Source organism: Fukomys damarensis, unplaced genomic scaffold (assembly GCF_012274545.1).
Source record: "Fukomys damarensis isolate Sample0158 unplaced genomic scaffold, DMR_v1.0_HiC HiC_scaffold_19, whole genome shotgun sequence".
NCBI lineage: Eukaryota > Metazoa > Chordata > Mammalia > Rodentia > Bathyergidae > Fukomys > Fukomys damarensis.
In genome coordinates this window covers 21746696-21767030 of record NW_022900931.1, presented here as the reverse complement: position 1 = coordinate 21767030, position 20335 = coordinate 21746696, and the positions used below count along the sequence as shown (strand labels likewise).

At 36.7% G+C, this 20335-nt stretch overlaps 1 protein-coding gene across 4 annotated transcripts in view; it reads left to right on the top strand.

Annotated features, from left to right (window-relative positions):
- Nucleotides 1–20335, top strand: part of Itpr2 (inositol 1,4,5-trisphosphate receptor type 2) — a 416582-nt gene that overhangs the window by 316935 nt on the left and 79312 nt on the right. For all 4 annotated transcript variants that reach the window (XR_004518150.1, XR_004518151.1, XM_010615034.2 and 1 more), the window contains 3 exons: nucleotides 1600–1707; nucleotides 6517–6709; nucleotides 9898–10023. Coding sequence is in view for 2 of the 4 variants with exons in the window: in XM_010615034.2 (XP_010613336.1) it covers nucleotides 1600–1707; nucleotides 6517–6709; nucleotides 9898–10023 (427 nt within the window). In the remaining 2 variants the exon portion in view is untranslated. The remainder of the gene's footprint in view (nucleotides 1–1599; nucleotides 1708–6516; nucleotides 6710–9897; nucleotides 10024–20335) is intronic.

The window sequence follows — 20335 nt, the reverse complement described above, 5'->3', positions numbered from 1 at the left end:
CAAGCCTTCAACCTTTGAGATTTTGGGGGCATTTAACTTTTCATTTTTTCTTGTGCCCTAGATCCAATTTGTAAACGACTCACACCAGTTTTGTTTGAGAACTGGCCGCTTCTTGCCCATTGCTAATATGACTGAATGATTACAATAATTTTATCTCCTGAAATTTGCTTAGATTTTTAGAAACACAAGTTACTACATTTCGTTACTATGGTTTGTAATAAAATTGATATAATTCACATTTAGTCAAGAAAAGGTTTTTGTGAGTGATTTACAAGTGACCCTGAAAACCAATTCTAAAATAATTGGTTCAAAAATTATTTGTTCTAGAGCAGTATTAATGGGGTGAATATTTAACTTACCAAATTATTGCTTTCAAGGATAATGTGCATTTATAGATTCTGAATTATTGTTTAAAATTTATCTCCATTCTTTAAAAATCAAAATTTGTGTTAAGATTTCATGAGTAATATGAAGACTAATTTATTGCTCTGTAAATTGGCTGACTCTGGAGCCACATTGTATGAGGTCAACACTCATTCTACCAGTTTCTCGCTATGTTCTTATATACAAGTTTCCTGTGCCTCAATTTTCTCAGCTATAAAATGGGGGATAAAGACAGTACTTAACCAGGTTTTCTCAGTAGTATCAAATGAGATCATACATTTAAATTGCTTAGGATTGGTTCCACTGCCTGCCTTGCAAGCACAAGGTCCCAAGTTCGATCCCTGGTACCAAAAAAAAAAAAAAAATTGCTTTGGAGCATGGCTAAGAGAGTAAGACAGAGGCACTGTGTTGGGAGTAAAAGAATTATGTGGCAGAATGTTTATCACTAGAAGCCCTCAGGGAACTTGAGGCATAAATAGATCATTTGAAAGGGTAAAGACGTAGCAAGGTTTCAGGAATTATTCAAGACAACCATAAGAGAAACATCTGAAGGGAACATGTATTAATTATCTACAAACAGAGAACCAGCCAACAAATGCCTTAGACATTCAGATAAGATAGACCATTTCTACCACAGCATTTGAAAATAATTTGATGAAATTTTTGCTTTTTAAATACCCAGTTTCAATTTCAATAAAATTGAAATCTGTATGCATAAAGTGCCAATTTTTACTTACAAAGATGCACAAATGTAGGAGTTTAGTGCAAATTACTAATGTAGAGCTTTGATTAGATGCCATTAAGGGGAACCATTCTGATGTGTAGACCTATTTATGTAGGTATGGGAAACTACCCTTGATACTGTTTCCACTTCCCACAGATCTGTTGCACTGTTGATCAAGTTGTGTTCTCTATGTGTGTAGTTTAAATCTCTTATCAGAAATGTCATTTACATCCGTATCATTCTGAACATTTCTTCTTCCTGGCATTGCCACACATTTATCGAAGATACAACTTTAATAAAAAAAAATCAATAACTGATCTTTATGATGTATTTATGCCTATCAAATATAAATATACTTTCCTAAAATATAACTTGATTGCCATCAACCACAGGACTGTGACGCTGTGTGCGCAAGTGAATAACATAATTTCAAAGTGTGACCCCATGAAAGAGGAATAAAAGCCCTAACACCTTTCTCCTCTCCCCTTCAGTTGGCTCGCCACAACAAACTGCTGCAGCAGATGCTCAAACCGGGAGCAGATCCAGATGAAGGAGACGAAGCCTTAAAGTACTATGCCAACCACACTGCCCAGATTGAGGTAGCCATCCATTATCTCATGAAAGGGACCAACTGGGAAAAAATACGCCTACTTTCTGAGGCCATTTTCGTAATTTTTTTTCTTAAAGCAATAAGGTGACGTTCAGTGATTTGAACTGAAAAGTACTGTCTGTGCTAGTATATGACCCATAAGGAAATGAGGTACAAATCTTTCAAAATTATCTTTTTTTCTCACCAGAGTGTATGTAAATTAAAAAAAAAAAACTAATAGAGGACTTTTTGTTTTGGCCCTAGAAATGATCATTGTAGAACAGGGTAATTATTATATAAGCCATCATTCAAGAAATGGTCTCTTTTTGGGCTGGGGGTTTAGCTCATTGTTCCATCGCCTGCCTCGCAAACACAAGGACCCAAGTTTGATCCCCAGTACCCAAAAAAAGTCTTTTTTTTTTCATTAAATTTATTGGTACATTTTAATAACAGTATGATGACTTTCATCACTGGGAATTTGTACCTTTACATGCTATATCTTGGTTCTTATTTTTTCCCCATTCTGAAAGGCTTATTCCTCTTGAGATCTCTGTGTGTCTTAAGAAAGTACTAAAAAGGAAGGGGACTTGAAAATGGAAGGAGGAGAGAGAAAATGAAGGGAAGGGAAAAGGGATAAGAAAAAAAGAATTGAGATGTGTTGTGTACATGTACCAGTTCCCCACAATGAATATATTCATTATGTACTGCAAACATACTAATAAAAAAGAGGGGAACAAAAGAAAAAAGTTTAGAGAACATCAAAGGCACTAATGAAGTTTTCATATTGATATCTTAAACTTAGGATGCTTTACAGTTTCTGTTTTCAATGTAGCAGTTGACTCCTTCACCCCATAAATGAGACATTATTCAATGGCCAGGGGAAGTTCAGGAGCTGGGAGTGAAGATGAACTTATCATTATGTGTTGGGAGACTAATCTGGCTGTCATTTACTAGCTATGGTATCATTTTGACACTACTTGGCAGAACTAATCAGGCAGAACTGAACAGAGTAGTCAATGCTTGTCAGTCCTAATTTACATTCATACATTCATTCATTGCGGCAGACATTTTTTAGTTTTCAATAGGCTAAATGATGGACATCATTACAGATTATATAATCACTGTACCTATTGTGTTCTTTGCCAAGCCTTTGGAGTAATGTGCATTATCACCTTTGTCATATAATGGAACCCTTGCTCACATTTATAAGAATTAACAGTACCAAAGCTTTGCTGTCAGACTTAGCCTAGTGGAACCCAGGGCCTAGAGCAGCCTCCAGTGCTGTTCAGTGCATCAGTTTCATAGGAACTGGGATGTTTAAAAGGTCAGGAGGCCCACAGAATTGATACGGATAGTTCATAAACCATAGGAGGCCTAAGGAAGTTACTAGAAGCCAAAGTGCAAAGCTAATAGAATCAGCAGGGATCATGGAATAAAATAGTAGGGAGAGTGGACAGAAGAAGGGTTCAGTTAATACCCGAAAGAGATGGGGGCTGCTGTTTGAGATTTTATTATCAGCAGTGAGGAAAGATATAGCTATAAATAGACACATGTAGTTAATATTTACCGAACACTCAGTCTCACAACAATTCACACCATAGAGGATAATTCTGTGCAGTAACTGGCTACTTTTAAAAGGCTAAGGAAATGTAGAAAAAACAGCAGTTTATTTTCCATGATGAATTTCAGGATAGATTTTCATAGACATCACTTCCATTAAGATCATATTAAATGTTGAGTACCAGTTCCTCTTTACTAATGAAGAGACAAAGGGCTTCAGATAGAAGAAGCAAAAGGAAAGAAGAGTGAATCAGCATAGGAAGGGAATGACTGTTATCAAAACAACTCTGGTTGCTGGCTGGATGGGGAAATATATGCAATACCAGATAGAGAGGTAGATAGAGAGAGATAGAGAGAGAGAGAGAGAGAGAGAGAGAGACAGAAAGAAAGATAAAGGAAGGGTCATGGCTTGATGTTGTATTGTACATTGTGTTAGTCAACTTTGCTGTTATTGTGACAAAATACTTGTGATAATTAACTTAAAAAGACAAAAGATCTATCTTGGCTTATGAATGTAGAGGTTCCAGTCTGTGACTGGCTGGACCCACTGCTTTTTGGCCAGTAGCAAGGCAGCACATCATAGAGCAAAAGCACTCACCTCATCAGCAAGGAAACAAAGAGAGAAGAGGTAGAGACCAAGGCCCCATGTCACCCTTCAAAGCATGATTCCAGTGACCTAAGGAAATCTTGCTAGGCCCCACCTCCCAGAGGTTCCACCTCCTCCAACCACATGGACCCTTGGGGGCCATTCTACATCCAAACTGTAGAAATGTGTGCCGCTAGGTAAATGGTGTGGGAAAGGATACTCTTTTAGCTACTACTCTGAATAAGTGGACAGAGGTTAGTGTTGTGTATGGGAATCCTAGGAGAGAAGGAATTTTGACAGATACAAGGTAGAAACATTATTTCTTAATTCTCAGATCAATTTAAATGGTCAGTGAGTTGGAGACATCTATGAATTTCAATACAGAAGTCAAGGTTTCGAAGGAATGGTCTGGGCTGATGATATACATTCTTCACATTGTCTGATCCTCATGCTCATCCGCTCTGACCCACGTGACACTCAAGGAAGCCTCCCTCCCTCCTTCCTTCAGGCACTTCTCCCACCGTGTTTCCACAGCAGTTGGGTCATCCCATTAAATACGGATCACCTCTGGATATTGGTAGCTTCATTTATATGTCACCTGTCCCCAGTGTGAGACAGGGACTGCCCTCGGTTATCTTTGTACTTCCAAACTGAACGGTGTGTCTGAAATATAGCTACATGATTAATATTATTGAAAAATAATTCTTGTCTATAAAATATAGATGCAATAAGCATGGGAGATAGAAAGAGCCTTATGTCCGATCAGCCATCCAAGAAGGAATTTCCCTGTAATGATCCTGCTTCTGCTTTGAACTCCCACGGTAGACATTTTACTTCTTCAGAAGGAAACTGATTGAAAGTGAAGCAATTTCAGTCATTAGAAAGGCAGATTTGAACAACGAGCTTACACTAGCCAGTTTTATTGTTTACCTACTATTCAGAACATTTTCTCCCCTCTCAACAGGGTGGCTCTAACATTTAAAGAACCACCTTGGTCACTTAATTTCAAGCTTTTATGGATTAGGGCTTATATATATATATATTTTTTTTTCACTTTGAATGCACCCAAGATCCTCACTTAAAGATTGAATCAGCATTTGTTGAGTAATGGGTGGAAAATTAACCATATTTGGCTTTTTGTAGTTGACATATTCCATTTCCTTCACTAATCCCCCATTTTGTCAATGCCCTTTGTAAAATATGACAACTAGAATTAAACATGACATTTCATGAAGGGACTGAATAGCTTCACTTATAATAATCAAGAATCTATTTCTTTCATGTACCCTGAGTACTTTTTTAAAATATTTGACACTATTGGATTAAGCATATTTAAAAAAAAATTTTTATCTGATTGCCTACCATACCCAATCTGTCCCAGTTATTTTGTTTAATTCATTTTTTAAACTTATCTGTAGGAACTTTTATTTACTACTATTAAATTTCATCTTGCTTAGGTCACTATTTTTGTTTATAGTTTGGATACATAAAAACTGTTTAAAATACCATCAGTTACAAGTTGAACAGAATACCAGATTGGCAGTTATTTAAGAATAAACATTGTATTATCTTACTGGATGTATCAGTAGTTCTATAATTAATTCAGTGATGACTGTAAGCACACAGGCTGTTCCATCTTTCTGCATGGTTCCTAGCCATGCTAGTGATATCTCACCTCAGAGTTCCAAAGTGACTGCCACAGTTTTAGGCATCACACTTTTGTACTACTTAATGTTTACTCTAAGCAAGCAGAAAGAGGGAACAAACAAGAAAGAACTTTTATTTTTGTGTATGTGGGTTTTTCCTGCAGTTCTTCTATTGACCTCATGAGGCTCTCTCCCTTTATCAGGATCATAATCTTGTCTGGAAGTCTTTTTCCTTTGACCTCTTCCCCAAGAGACTCCTTCTTATGCCTTATTTTTTAGAGCTAGGACACATGCCCACCACTACATCAGTCAATGGTAAAAGGAAATGAAATCACTCCTCTGGGTTATATCAGTCCTTAGTAATTGCCTGGGACCTGAAGTGAACCTTAAAGAACAGACCCTTGTTATGAAGGAAACTATATGAGAATACCTGACCTATTGTGTCTAAAATTAAGTGGTCACAGATTTCAAATAAAGGAGGCTGAAAATAATATTGTGTATGAGTACATGCTTAAGCGAATGCTATACCTACAAAAATGTTTTGTTATGAGTGATATGAAACACCTTTCTCTGTGGAACTTAGAACACATAATACTGAACATATCACTAATTACCCAGTAGCTCTTTTAGGAAGAACAGAGTAAGAACAAGATACCAGTATGGTAAGTGCCAGATCTAAGGCTACCCTGTTGATACTTGCTAAACACGACCATTATAGGTCTCTGGTGTACTTCGTGAAAATGAAAATAAGTGGCAGAAGTCTAATGCTAACCCAGAGTGAATGAATGATTTAAAGTTTTCTTATTTATAACCAAGTATGATGTTTTCTCATCAATTAATTTCTCTTATTGAAAGAAAAAAATGCAAAGTAGCACAGTAAAGCACTATTTTAGGTATTTAGCTAGCACCTATTTTTTTTTGGTAATAGGGTTCATAATATATTATCAGTAAGCTAATGCTAAAAACAAAACAGTCTAAGACCAAGGTGTACAAAAGGATAAAAATGAATGCAAATTCATGTTTTCAGATTGTTCGCCATGACAGGACTATGGAGCAAATAGTCTTCCCTGTTCCCAATATATGTGAATTCCTCACTCGAGAATCCAAGTCCCGTGTGTTTAATACAACAGAAAGGGACGAACAAGGAAGTAAAGTGAATGACTTTTTCCAGCAAACAGAAGATCTCTACAATGAAATGAAGTGGCAGAAGAAAATCAGGAGTAAGTACGATGAATGGAACCGGTGGGTTTTGTGCCCAATGGTAGATGAATTGGCACTTTGGGACACATGACTCCAGTTCATTTGAATTGTTTTTAATTCCTTGCCTGTCTGATGTTACTGGAATCACTTGTAGTTGTAAGAGTGTAAGCCCAGTCTACAAGTAGAGCTGAGACACCAGCAGCTTGATGAAAACAGAAAGCCCTGAGTAATTACATCACCTGTTAGCTAGGAACCTATTGTTAACCCGTTTGTGGCAAGGAATGAAATTTTTGAATTTTTGCATGTAAATCATATATGTTACCTAGACAGATTCAAGGAACAAGACTTTAAAGAGAAGCCTTCCATTGTGTCCTATTGTTTTTTGTTTTGAGACAGGTTTTCACTAAATAGTTCAGGCTGGCCTTTAACTCGAAGTGATCCTCCTGCCTCAGCCTCCTGAGTGCTGGGATTACAGGCATATGCCATCACTCCTGGCCATTATGTACCATTGTTATGAGTGTGCCAAAAACGGATCACCAGGCATTAAAGTATTATATACATACCATAAACACAGGTTGTAGCTGTATGTTTCAAGTATTGGGCAGCTCCAGATTTGAGCTCTGTGAAGGCCTAAGTGGCCTTGACAACAGGTGGATAGCGCAGGGAGACACAGGTACCAGCATCCTGCTCCTCTCTTGTCCTGTGATTGAGTTGATGGCTCCGTGTTCTTCTGAATGCCACTCTTGAACATATTTTTACCTCTCCAAATCAACAAGCTAAACATTAGGACACTGGTATTCAAAGGGAGTAATGTGATAACTTTACAGTTCAAAATCATAATATAATTCTCTCTACTTAAAATTAGTGCTTCCACCCATTCGGAAGCACTAAGTGTTAAATTTTTAAATTCTTGAAATCTGAAATAAAATTTAAATTATTTTCCCAGACAGGAGATATGAGTTTTTTGTTTTTTGAATGATAGGAGGAAACTCTTGATGAGGTCTTTCCTGTCTTTTACAGAAGTTTTCCAGACATACAGGCATGGATTCACAATGCCTCTGTTCAGCAGCATTTGGTTATTCTAGTTGTCTAGGAACTTTAATGACTATCATTTAGAAACTTGAATGCAGCTTGAGAAACGTCATCTTTGGGTATAAGACTATGGCACACATTTTTGGCTTTCTTAGCAGACTGTTTGAAAAGAGTCAAGAGAGCAATTATTGTCCCTTAGCACTTTATCACAGAGAACCTGTGAAATTCAGTGAAAAGTTGGGGTGTCCAAAATAAATATAAAGACAATAGTTTTATTTAGGGCATCTGAAAATCATACATTTATATTGACAAAAACAAAAAATTAAGATGAATAATGCTCTGGGGTCTGTGCTTTTTAAGAAATATTTTGTTATGTATTTATCAAGAAATAAATCTCAGGGCTGGGGATTTAGCTCAGTGGTGCTGCCTCCTGCCTTGCAAGCACAAGGTCCTGAGTTCAATCCCCAGTACCACACACACAAAAAAAGAAAGAAATCTCATAGTTGTTTCCAGTGTACATTTTACTTGAAAATTTGGAAGCAATTTATGAGGTTATAGGCAGCCTCTAATTCATTTGGTGGATGTACAATAGGGATCTGTTATTATAAATGTAGGTATCAGGATCTTCTAATTTTTGTCTTAGTAGTCTGCTTTTTCAAAATGAGGACTCCTATTTAGAAAAAAATGGAGATGCAGATGTTTTATCATTTATTATTCTTCAGCCAAATGCCATGGCTAATCACTACCTCTTTCAATGAGAAATATTCCATTCCAAGACAAGTGCAGTAAAGAGTGCAGTTTATAAATAGACAGCAGAGTCTAGATTGAGATTCATGGGGTGCATTTGTTAGATTTAGATCTAAAATGTCTCCTGAAATCGCACCTGCTCAGAAGCAGGGCCTGGTTAGAGGTGGCCCCCTGGGAGTGTGACCTAGGTGGGTGTTCTTGCCCCTGGCTCCTCCCTTCTCTCTTTGCTTCCTGGCTGCCATAGTTGGATCAACTTTCTTTTGTGGTGCTTTTCCAAATGCATCGCTGCCTTGGAGCCAGCTAACTATAGACTGAACCCACTGGAAACTGAGACAAATAAAATTCTCCTCCTTTAAATCGTGGGTGTTGTATATTTTTCCCAGTGACAGGAAAGTGACTAATACAATACCCGAAAGGATTATCACTTCTATTTAGAGTAGGCAGAGGAACCACTGAGCTAAATCCCAGGCCCTTATCACTTCTCTCTGGAATCAGTATGGCTTCCCCCTCTCCTTAAACTCCAACATTTTACTACTGGTGTTCAAATATTAAAAGTTAGAGAATAAAGCAAACCTGAAGAAGCTGCATGTGTGCCCAGGACAGGTGGATAAACTTGGCTCCTATTAGAACTGATATGCATTACAGATCTGTTTACTTATTTGGGAGCAGTGGAAGGAGCTGATTTTCAGTTAAAGTAAATCATAGTCAGCATATGCATTTACTAATTTATTTCTGATGACAGACATGGAGTCCCTCTTCTGTAAATATCCAGGAATGCCCCATGCTCTTACTAATAATTCTTATTGGAGATTTCATTTCCTTTCGCGGCTTAAACCCAACAAGTTATTAGAAAGCATTGCATTTTAAAATGCAGAAACTATCATAAATCACTAGCTGCCCACAAATTTTATTATGCCACAGTGTTGTTTCAGAGTTTCAGGAAATGATGATCATGTCGTAAGAATTTTCATTAGAGACAGTTCTGTGCTAGGGGCTTTAATTTCTTAATTTGACTTTTGAGTCATGAGAGTGAGGCCAGTTGTCAATATTGCCAAATTGTAAAGGGAACGGTACCATTCCATTAAAAAGGGCCCTGGTTAACTGCCAGACTTCTCCTCTAATCTGTTCTGGGATAGATTGGAGAGGGTTATTATAGAATCACCTTTTCTGACCACTCTCAGCAATTGCCAAGCTAGTCACCTTCTACAGCACTTTAGGTATAAACTACCTAAAGGGTGAAACAAGGAATCAAACATAACCTGCCATGGTCCTGACTCTTCTTAATAAACGGATACTTCTTAATAAAATAATCATAGTATTTTAATAATGGCTTACAGAACTGTATTTAGTGCAATGTTATTTCAATAAAGCTCGTGAGTTGGAATAATTGCATTTTCTCTTCTGTCCCTTTGCTCTTTTTGCTTCCTAGACAACCCTGCCCTGTTCTGGTTCTCAAGGCATATCTCCCTCTGGGGCAGCATCTCCTTCAACCTCGCTGTGTTCATCAATCTGGCTGTGGCTCTCTTCTACCCATTTGGGGATGACGGGGATGAAGGCAAGTGCTCTCTCTTCAAGTAATAAGTATGTGAAGGCTCTAAAACTTACCCTCTAAAAGAATTCCTTAACTGTGCAGAACTGTTAAATCAATACGATTTAATTCTTGTTAAATGGATTTTTTGGTATTTATTGAAAATGGAGTGTGATAGGCAGAAAACTATGAAACATAGATATGGTCTTTTATACAAAGCTCACATGCAGCATAGCTCTTACAGCTGTCATATATATTGGCAAATAAAGTGATAAAAAGTTATTATTTCTGCCTAATTACTGTGACCCAAAACATTTTATATTGTATCCTCTCAGTTACGTAAATGAGTCCTATATTGTGATTATTTAAATAGTGCCATCTATTTTTTACTCTCTTCTTTTATGTTTTGTCTTATCTGAGGATTTTTATAATGAACCTATGCACAAACTAAAGCTTTAAAAATTCTATAGTACTGTATCATGGATAATAAATGGGAAACTAAATATAGTATTTAAAATCTGTTTTTAAGATGTATAGTATAGGACAGAATGTAATAATACAGAGTAAAGAATATGGGCCCTGAAATGCACATGATTAAGCTAATAATGCATAAGGGTTTACAAATGAAAAATTGAGAAATTATAACATTGTAATTAAAATGGAAAGTACAGTAGAAATATGTTGCAGGGTGAAACTTTGGGAAATAAGTTTGGATAAAGTTTGTCAGAGAATGTGGGAAAATATGTTACAGATCCAGGATACAATCAGGTGAGTTACTTTGGAATAAGCGTGGAAAGAATGGAAGAAAAACATGAGAGAAAGCAGCTAGTAATATCATAAAGTACATTTCATTTCATTAGTGTATGCTAATATTACATGATAATAGGTCTGTTTGGGGAATTTGATGTTATTTTTGGACTGTGCATTTGTCATATCTTAATTTTAATCTCCTCCCACTCCTTTTTCTCCCTGTTCCCACTTGTCCTCATCCCTGTTGCCAGAACTCTACTTTCTGGTTTCCTGTCCTCTTTCCTTTATTTTAATTACTTATTAATTTTGTGTATGTTTTAGATTTCCCATATAAAAGAATAAATGAAATGTTTAACTTTGTGAATCTGGCTAATTTCATTCAATGTGATAGTTTCTGGTTCCATCTATTTTCCTGTAAATGACATGATTTTATTCTTCTATGTGGCTGAGTAATAGTGCACTGAGTATATACGCTGTGTTTTCTTTATCCATTCATCCAAAGATGGGCCTCTAGGTTTTTCAGCTTAGCTATTATGAATTATGCTACTAAAAACACAGGTGTGGGTGACTTCAAGATATACTGTAAAGCCATAGTAATAAGAACTACATGCTACTGGCACAAAAGCAGAAATGTAGACCAGTGGAATATAATAGAAGACCCAGAAACAAACCCAAGTACCAACAGCCATCCACTTTTTGACAAAGGGACCAAAAGCATATGCAGTAGGAAAAAAAAGTCTGTTTAACAAATGATACTGAGAAAACTGGAGAGCCACATGCAGAAAATTGAAAAACATCTATCTCTTTCCTTGTACTAAAATCAAATCAAAATGAATCAAGACTTAGATATAAAACCAGAAACATTAAAGTTGCTAGAAAACAGCATAAGGGAAACACTTGAAGCTATCAGCACAGGCAAAGATTTCCTGAACAGGGCTCCAAAACTACAGGAAATTATATCAGGAACCAACAAATGAGACTACATCAAATTAAAAGGCTTCTGCAGAGCAAAGGAAACAAGAGGTAAAGTGGCGAGAACTCCCCAAAGGGGAGAAAATCTTTGTTAGCTACTCTTCTGATAGAGGATTAACATCTAGAATATATAAAGAACTTTTCAAAATGCAATAAATCCAATAAGAAATGTAGGCAAGTGAATGTAATAGATACTTCTCAAAAGAACTTCAAATGGTCAAAAAGTATATAAAAAATATTTGCCACCAGAGAAATGCAAATTAAGACTACAGTTAGATTCCATTTCACCCCAATCATAAAAGCTTTCAGCAAGCATTAAAAAAAATGAATGCTGATAAAGGAACCCTCCTGCTTTTTTTAATGGGAATGTAAACTAGTACAACCACTATGAAAGTCAACATGGACCATGAGAAATCAATCCAACAGCTCTAGATGATGCAAAGAAGAATAATATAAGTTTAATAGGAGTCCAAGAAAAAGCAGAAGAAAGCACAAATGACATAAAAAAATTGTCCACAGAATTAATGATAGAAAACTTTCAAAACAGAGCAAAAAAGCCTGACATACAGATAAGTGAGGCACAGAGGACTCCAACTAGTTATGATAAAATAAAATCTACACCTAGACATATAATAATCAAGGTCCCAGAAATTCAAAAGACGTACAAAATACTACAAGCAGTTAGAGTAAAGAAACAAATTACACACAAAGGAAAGTCCATCAGAATCACAACAGACTTTTCAACACAAACCCTCAATTAAGGAGAGCCTGGAGTGAGGTATTTCAAGTTTTAAAAGAAAACAACCTCCAACCTCAGCTGATCTTTCCTGCAAAACTATCTTTCAAAATTGATGGAGAAATGAAATATTTTCATATTAAAGAACACATGAGAAACTTCATTAATACCAAACCAGCACTCCAAATGAATTTTAAAAGTATCCTAGAAAAAGATAATGAAGGTCACAACTCCATGAGGCCCAACAGAGCAAATGCCATAGACAAGAATTTAAAGGGAGAGGGAGAAAAAAAAAAAAAAGAAACAACAACAGGGAAATCACATGACAATGATAAGTCAATACATATCAGTTATAACCATCAATGTCAGTGGCCTCAATTCACCAATCAAAAGAAATAGACTGGCTGTATGGATAAAGAAACAAAATCCAACAATATGCTGTATACAAGAAACACACCTACTTGAAAAAGAAACTCATAGACTGAAAGTAAAAGGATGGAAAACAGTTCTCCATGGGACAGGAACCCACAAAAAAACAGGGGTAGCTATCTTATTTGCAAAGTAAATTTCAATGCAAACCTAATTAAGAGAGACAAAGAAGGACACAACAACCTTCTAAAGGGAATAATCCAACAGGAAGAGATGACAATCATAAATATCTATGCACCAAACACTAATGCCCCCAGTTATTCAAAACAAATATTAAGGGACATGAAAAACCAAATAAGCACTAATACAATTGTAGTGGGGGACCTCAATACCCCACTGTCACAAATAGATAGTCTAGCCTAAAAATTAACAACAAAATACTAGAACTAAACCAAGCTTTTGGAAAATGAACTTAATAGACACCCACAGAGTGTTCCGCCCCACAAAATCAGAATGTACATTCTTTTTGGCTGCACATGGATCATTTTCCAAAATAAACCATGTGTTGGCTCATAGAACATGTTTAATTAAATGCAAAGGAACTGAAATTATCCTATGTATATTATCAAACCATAGTGCAATTAAACTGGAGATCAATAGCAAAAGAAACTCACAAACACATGGAAATTGAGTAACACTCTCCTGAACAACCAATGGCCACAGCAGAAAATTAAAGAAAAAAATTAGATAGTTTTTAAAATTTAATGACAATGCCAGTACAACATACAGGAATCTATGGGATACAATTACAGCAATTGTACATGGGAAATTCATGGCAGTGAATGCCCACACTAGAAAAACAGAGTGAGGTCAAACAAACAACCTAATGGTGAACTAAGTGCCTAGAAAAAGAAGAGCAAGAGAAACCCAAAGCTCTACAAGGGGGAAATTGTAAAGATCAGAACAGAAATCAATGCAATGCAGTTACCACAGGACAGAGAGCCCTCTCGAGAGCAGGCTGTTGTAATGTGAGGCCATCCTGCCTGCATGGCCCCTTCTCAATCCAGCTGTTTTCCCTTCTGCTTTCCATCACTTTGTGACAGTCAGGTGGGCCCTTACCCATGCTGTACAGGTGAGGCCACCGAATCCAGACTTTTAGTTTCCATGTGACAAATAAGATTCTTTTTTTTAATAAACTATGTGGTATTTTATTATAGCAACACAAAATGGACTAATACATCTTTAAAATTAAACAGTGAAAAGAAATGAAAATAAAGAATGATGAAAAAAGGTTGGATGAGAGATCTGATCTGCTTCCTCATCAAATTTCAGATCTGAAAAGAATAATTGGGGGATAGGGAAGGAAATTGCTTTCAATTTCCGTCTTCTGAAAATGTTGACAAGGTGCAAATATTCCTGTTTATTTTGATGTTGGCTTGTAAGCATTCTATATCTACCAAAATATAGCCCAGTCACCAACTATCTTTGCTTCATAGATCTCAAAGGGCCACAGAGAGAAAAATGCTTCAGTATTTGTCATGCATACTGGGACTTGGGCCTCACCAGAAAGTAGATTCTGTAAGGGTGAAGGCCATGTCTAGGCCAGTCACACGATCTGTCTTGCAGCAATATTTATCTACTAACTAAATAAGCAAAAGCATGCTCTGTGGATTTACTTTAAGTAGGTAACTAATTCTCTAATTACAAATGCTCAAAGTTGTGGAGCTTCATTTTTGATCACACGTTAAAACTACCAACATCTTCAAGGCACATTTAACAGCTTTCTGCCAGTTATGTGGCATAATAATTTACAAGTATAATTTACAAGTAATGTCTTGGTGCGACATTCCAAAGGTGTCAGATTATGCTCAGATAGCTACACTGTGCTTTATCAAGAGTGCCTGATAAGCTAATCATATCTTAACTCTTCCCCAAGCAATATCTGGCTTGCTGAGGTTTCCTCTTGATTATACATGAAATTTTACCCATATCCTTCAAACTGGAGTTTGTTCCCTTCATAGAAAGAACTCAAAGCATGTCTAGCATAATATCTTGCACATAATTTAATGCTAAATATATTTTATGGAATGAAAACATAAAGTTAAAATTTACTTTAAGACTATTAATTGACAATGATATCTGTAATTATCTTCTCTATGAGTAATCATCTTGATTGCCATCTGAAAATTCAATGATAAAAACAGAAATTAAAATCTGTTTGACAAATTTGTTTTCTAGAACAAATAGTACAGATTTTCAGAACCAGTGCTTATCCATTTAGGGGAAATATTTTCTCTTCCTAATACTTTTCATTTCTACCAATATTCTATAATAAGCATATATTATATTTATGACAAAAATATTTTTAGAAATCTCTCCATTTTTAAATCTTAGGGAGCAGGAAGTTCATCCTGTATAAAGGAAAACTCAGACCGCCATATTGGAAAATTTGTTCATGTAATGAAACTCTGCTGCCTACCTCATGCTGATTTGCCTGGTGAGGAAAGGAATTCTGCTGTCTGTAGTAGAGTTGGAGGGGACTCCAAATTAGTCCTCTGAGAATCAGCTCCCCCTTGAATATCTTTCTTTAATTATGGCACAGCAGCACCTTGGCTAAGTTAACATTGTAACCCAAATGTAACCCAGACATTTGGACACAAGAAATTTCTAGTGGCTCAAGTGTTATTGGGCTGGAAAATATACCTGAAGGAAGCATATGCAGCCCATTCCCTGGGCCAGCCCCTCTCCTCTCACTGCCTCTGTCAGTCTGTGTGATTCTTGAACAGCATGCATTAGGTTCTAGGGTTAGAAAGGGTGACACACGGTAGCCAGAAGTTTTTGTTTTGTCCCAAGATTTACCAGGTGATTTCATCATCAGCTCCTATACTCAGAATTATGTGACCTTGGGGTTCAACAGAATCCTTATATATTTTTTTTCTTCCTAAACACATTTTCAAAAACCTTTAAGGCTTATGTAGTAATTGCCAAACTAACACAAAAATTCCATACACCTTTCACCTAAATTTCCAAAATGTCAGCACTTTACATAATCACATTACAATGATCAATATCATAAAATTCACATTGATAGGCCATGCTTATCTAATCTATCAGACCAAAGTTCATCAACTTTCCAATTAACATCCATCTTCTGAACCAGAACACCCCCAACACTGAATTTCGTTATCATGTCTATTTAGTCTCTAAATTTGGACAGCTTTATCTTTGCCCTTCATGAGTTTGTTAACTTTGAGAAGTGATGGCCAATTATTATATAGAATACAAACGACTTCTAAGTACTCCTGGAGAGTAGTTTTTTAACCTATTCAGGAAAAAAATCCAGCATTAAAGAATTTTCTACCACTAGCACAGAATTTTCCTTCTCCAGACAGTTCTGATGGCCAGCTGTATTTATTGGCTTTTCCTTCGTTTCTTGAGCTTTCCTGGCCATGTATAGTGTGTAGCTGAGGTTCTGGGGCTAACCCTGAACAAAATGTTTTCTTTATTCATGGAGTTATAATAATCAAATAATCCATCTAGAACTATGTTCAGGACCCAGACATGTCTTGGGGTTCTACACTGCCAATATAGCAGCTATACTCAGGTATAATAAGATTAAGCCTCCATCTTTGTTACTAGTGTTAACTTCAATTCGAGAGGTCCTTTATAAAGTAAAGTCTTATCAGCATCTGATGACGGAGCACCACTGTTACAGCTTGTGTCTAGATTTCCCCCTCAAAGCTTCGTGCATCATAGGTGGGGCTTTTTCAGAGGTGGCTGGATCTAGAGTGTGTGATGCTGGAATTGACTCACTATGCAATGCTAGGCCCAAGAGCACTAAAAGTAAGGGTGTGACTGCTCCCCACCCTAAGTAGCCTGAATAAGATATAAAGGATAGACAGAGCCGTGGTTGCTTATTGCTTGCTCTCTTTTGATGTCTTCTGCTTGCCATGAACTGTTTCTCCTCTGCCAAGCCACTCTGCCTTAGAGCCAGATGATTATGGTCTGAAGCTTCTACAAACTGTGAGATAAATAAAACTTTTCTTCCTTGTCTTGTGGATGTTGGGTATTTTGTCTCAATAACAAGAAAGTAATTAAGACAACTGTTTTCCAGTCTTATGTTTTTGGTTTTATTTCATTCTGAAGCAGGGGACCTAGTCCAAACACTCTTACCATTTATTTCTGAATACTTCTTCAAGAACCAGTTATATCAGCAACACTTGGTGTGCTCATTTTTTAAAAATTTTGTATGTATATATATTTTTTTCTACTGGACTGTACTCTGAATTATTGGCCAAAATTTAAACCTCAGCTTCTTCATCAAATGATGAAATGGTACTAGAATACAGGTTGTCAGGAAGAAGTAAAATTATATATGTAAAGTGTTCATCATTTTGCCTGCGCCAACCTAACTGTTAAGCAAAATTAGCAGCTGCTATGATCAATATTACTATTATACTATTTAGTTAGGCTAGTAATAAAAATGTGTCAGGTGTTCTTTCTCCTGAATAAGTAAAGAGCCTCTGTCCAAAAGGATGGCATTTCCTGTCACCACTGTATTTCATATGCAGTAAGGGGTGGCAGAAATTAGACATGCCTCTGTGGTTAGGTAAGGGATTCCATGGAAAGAAATGCAAGTCCTAGATTAGATACAAACAAGTTACTCTTCTACTCTGAGATCTGCCATTTTGAGCATTGCTAGGCTGCCATCTATTAAACGATTTTCAAAGTTGCCTCCATCATTTCTATTAACTAGGATTTTGAAGTCTATCCTCTGCATTCTGTGAGCAGGTGAAGGTAATTTATCATTTCATGCCAGACTTCTCTCCTAACAAGAGTCCCATTCCTCTATGCTAGGAGTTTATCACAAAGAAGTCTAAACACAGAAAGAGGAAGTTGTTTTCACTTTTTTCTGGTACACAATGGACGAACAAAAGTTTGCTATGCTTTTTACTGCTCTTTTGCTCAAACATCCATTCCATTGTCAAATAATCTCCTGTCATTGGCATACCTTCCCCAAACAACAAACTATATTCATGATCACTCAACCACAGCGAAAGGTGAGGAGAAGACTTTGATATCTAAATTACCCACCAAGGACTTGGAATAGAGCAGACTGCTCCTGGACTCTCATATCTTTTCCTGCCCAACTCCAGTACATTAGAAATAGGCTTTAATACCTATTGTTCTCCTCATACCACCTTTCCAGAAACTTCCCCTGGTGCGATGAATATTTACCTTGGAACAATAATCACTAGACGGTATCCATTGCCTGCAAGGCATTACTCTAACGGAATGCTTCCCCTCTAGCACCTCATTAAACCCTCACAGTAATCTTACAAAAGGAAGAGACGCAAAAGAAAAAACACTCCATGTTTGGTCTTCAGAGGAATCTCCATATTGATTGTCTTTCTTTTTTGTAATCTTTATTAAGTTTATTGGTACATTTTAAGTGTACAATACAGTTACATTCATCATTGGGAAACTGTACCTTTTCATGACTTACCTTGGTTCTTATTTTTCCCCTTTCAGCAGTCCTCCCTTCAGCCCCTCCACCCTTCCCTGTTTACAAAAACATTGTTTCCATGTTGTTCCTTTTCACCTATTTTTTCTTTTCCCTTTTTACATTTCCCCTACCCCTCCCACTTCCTCTATCCTTTTAGACCTTTTCTTCCTATTACATAATGTCACTTATACATTTTGATCCTTATTTACACTTTTACGTTTTCACACCAGAGAAACTGTTTGGTATTTACAGATGTGTGACTTATTAATTTCACTTAAGAGTCTGGCCTTAATGTGCATCCACTTAGCTGTGGATCTTTCTGGTTTCTTTTTGTTATGGCTGAATAGTACTCCATTTTATTTTAAAAAAATTCTTTATGCAGTCTCCAGTTGATGGGCAATTGGGCTGTTTACAAATATTACTTATTACAAACTATGCTGCTATAAAATATGTGAGCACATATTGCTGTGGCATGATACTTTTAATTCTTTTGGGAAGGAACCCAGCAGAGGAACAGCTGGGTCACATGGAACTTCTAATCCTAGTTATTTGAGGTATCGCCATATTCATTTCCACAGTGGTTGCATCAGTCTGCACTCCCAACAATGAAGAAAGGTTCCTATCTCCCCACAACCCTACCATCATTTGTTATTGATTTCTTGATAGCAGCCATTCTTAGTGGGGTGAGGGGGAATCTCAGTGTTGTTTTCATCTGCATCTCTCGAATGACCAATGATGTTGAACGTTTTATCATGTGTTTATTTGCTGCTTTTCCTTGTTTGTCTGAGAAATGTCTGTTCATTTCAGATTTTTGAATTGGGTGTTTATATTTGGGGGTCTGATTTTTTTTTTTTTTAGTTCTTTATATATTCTATACAGTAGACCTTTGTTTGAGGAACAGTTGGTAAAATTTTTTCCCCACACTGTGGGTTGTCTCTTAGCTCTGCTTGTGATTTATTTGGCAGTGCAGAAACTCTTTTAAAAGATGAGATCCCAATTGTTGATTCTTTGTGCTCGTTCCCGTGCCAATGAGGGTTTGTTCATAAAGTCTTTTCCTATGCCTGCATCTTCAAGAGTTCTGCCTAACTTATCTTCCAGCAAGTTTAGTGTTTCTGTTTTAATATTTATATCTTTCATCAATTTGATTTTAGTTTAGTGCCTGATGAAAGATATGGGTCTAGTTTTCATCTTTGAAAAGTTGAAAGCCAGTTTTTCCAAAACCATTTATTAAAGAGGCCCTCTTTCCTCCAGTGAGGATATTTGGCTCCTTTGTCAAAGATGAGGTAGCTGAGTATGTCAGGAGTTGTTTTTGCATCTTCTAATCTGTTCCACTGATCCTTGGGTCTGTTTCTTTGCCAGTACCATGCTGTTTTTATCACAGTGGCTTTGTAGTATAGTTTCAAGTTGGGGATTGTGATACACCCTGCCATGTCTCTGTTGCCTGCAATTACTTTTGCTATTCTAGGTCTCTTCTGATTCCAAATGAATTTTTGGATTGTTTTCTCTAGTTCTGTGAAATATACTGTTGGGATTTCAGTAGGGATTGTGTGGAATCTGTATAACAGTTTTGGAAGTATGGCCATTTTCACTATATTGATTCTTTGTACCCAGGAACAAGGGATGTCTTTCCATTTTCTTATATCCTCTCCAATCTCTTTTTTCAGAGTGTTGTAGTTCTCAGTGTAGAGGTCTTTTGCTTCCTTTGTTAGATTGATTCCTAGATATTTCATTTTTTTTTGGATGCTATGGTGAAATGGATTGTTTCCCTAGTTTATCTCTCAGTGAGTCTATTATTTGTGTACAAGAAGGCTATTGATTTTTGAAGTGTTTACCATGTGTTCAGCAACTTTACTGAATCTGTCAATTAAGTCTAGAAGTCTTTTGATGGAGTTTTTGGGGGGTCTTCTATGTAGAGTATCCTATCATCAGCAAATAATGACAGTTTCACTTCTTCCTTTCCTATCTTTATTGCTTTTATTGCTTTCTCTTGTCCAATTTCTGTGGCT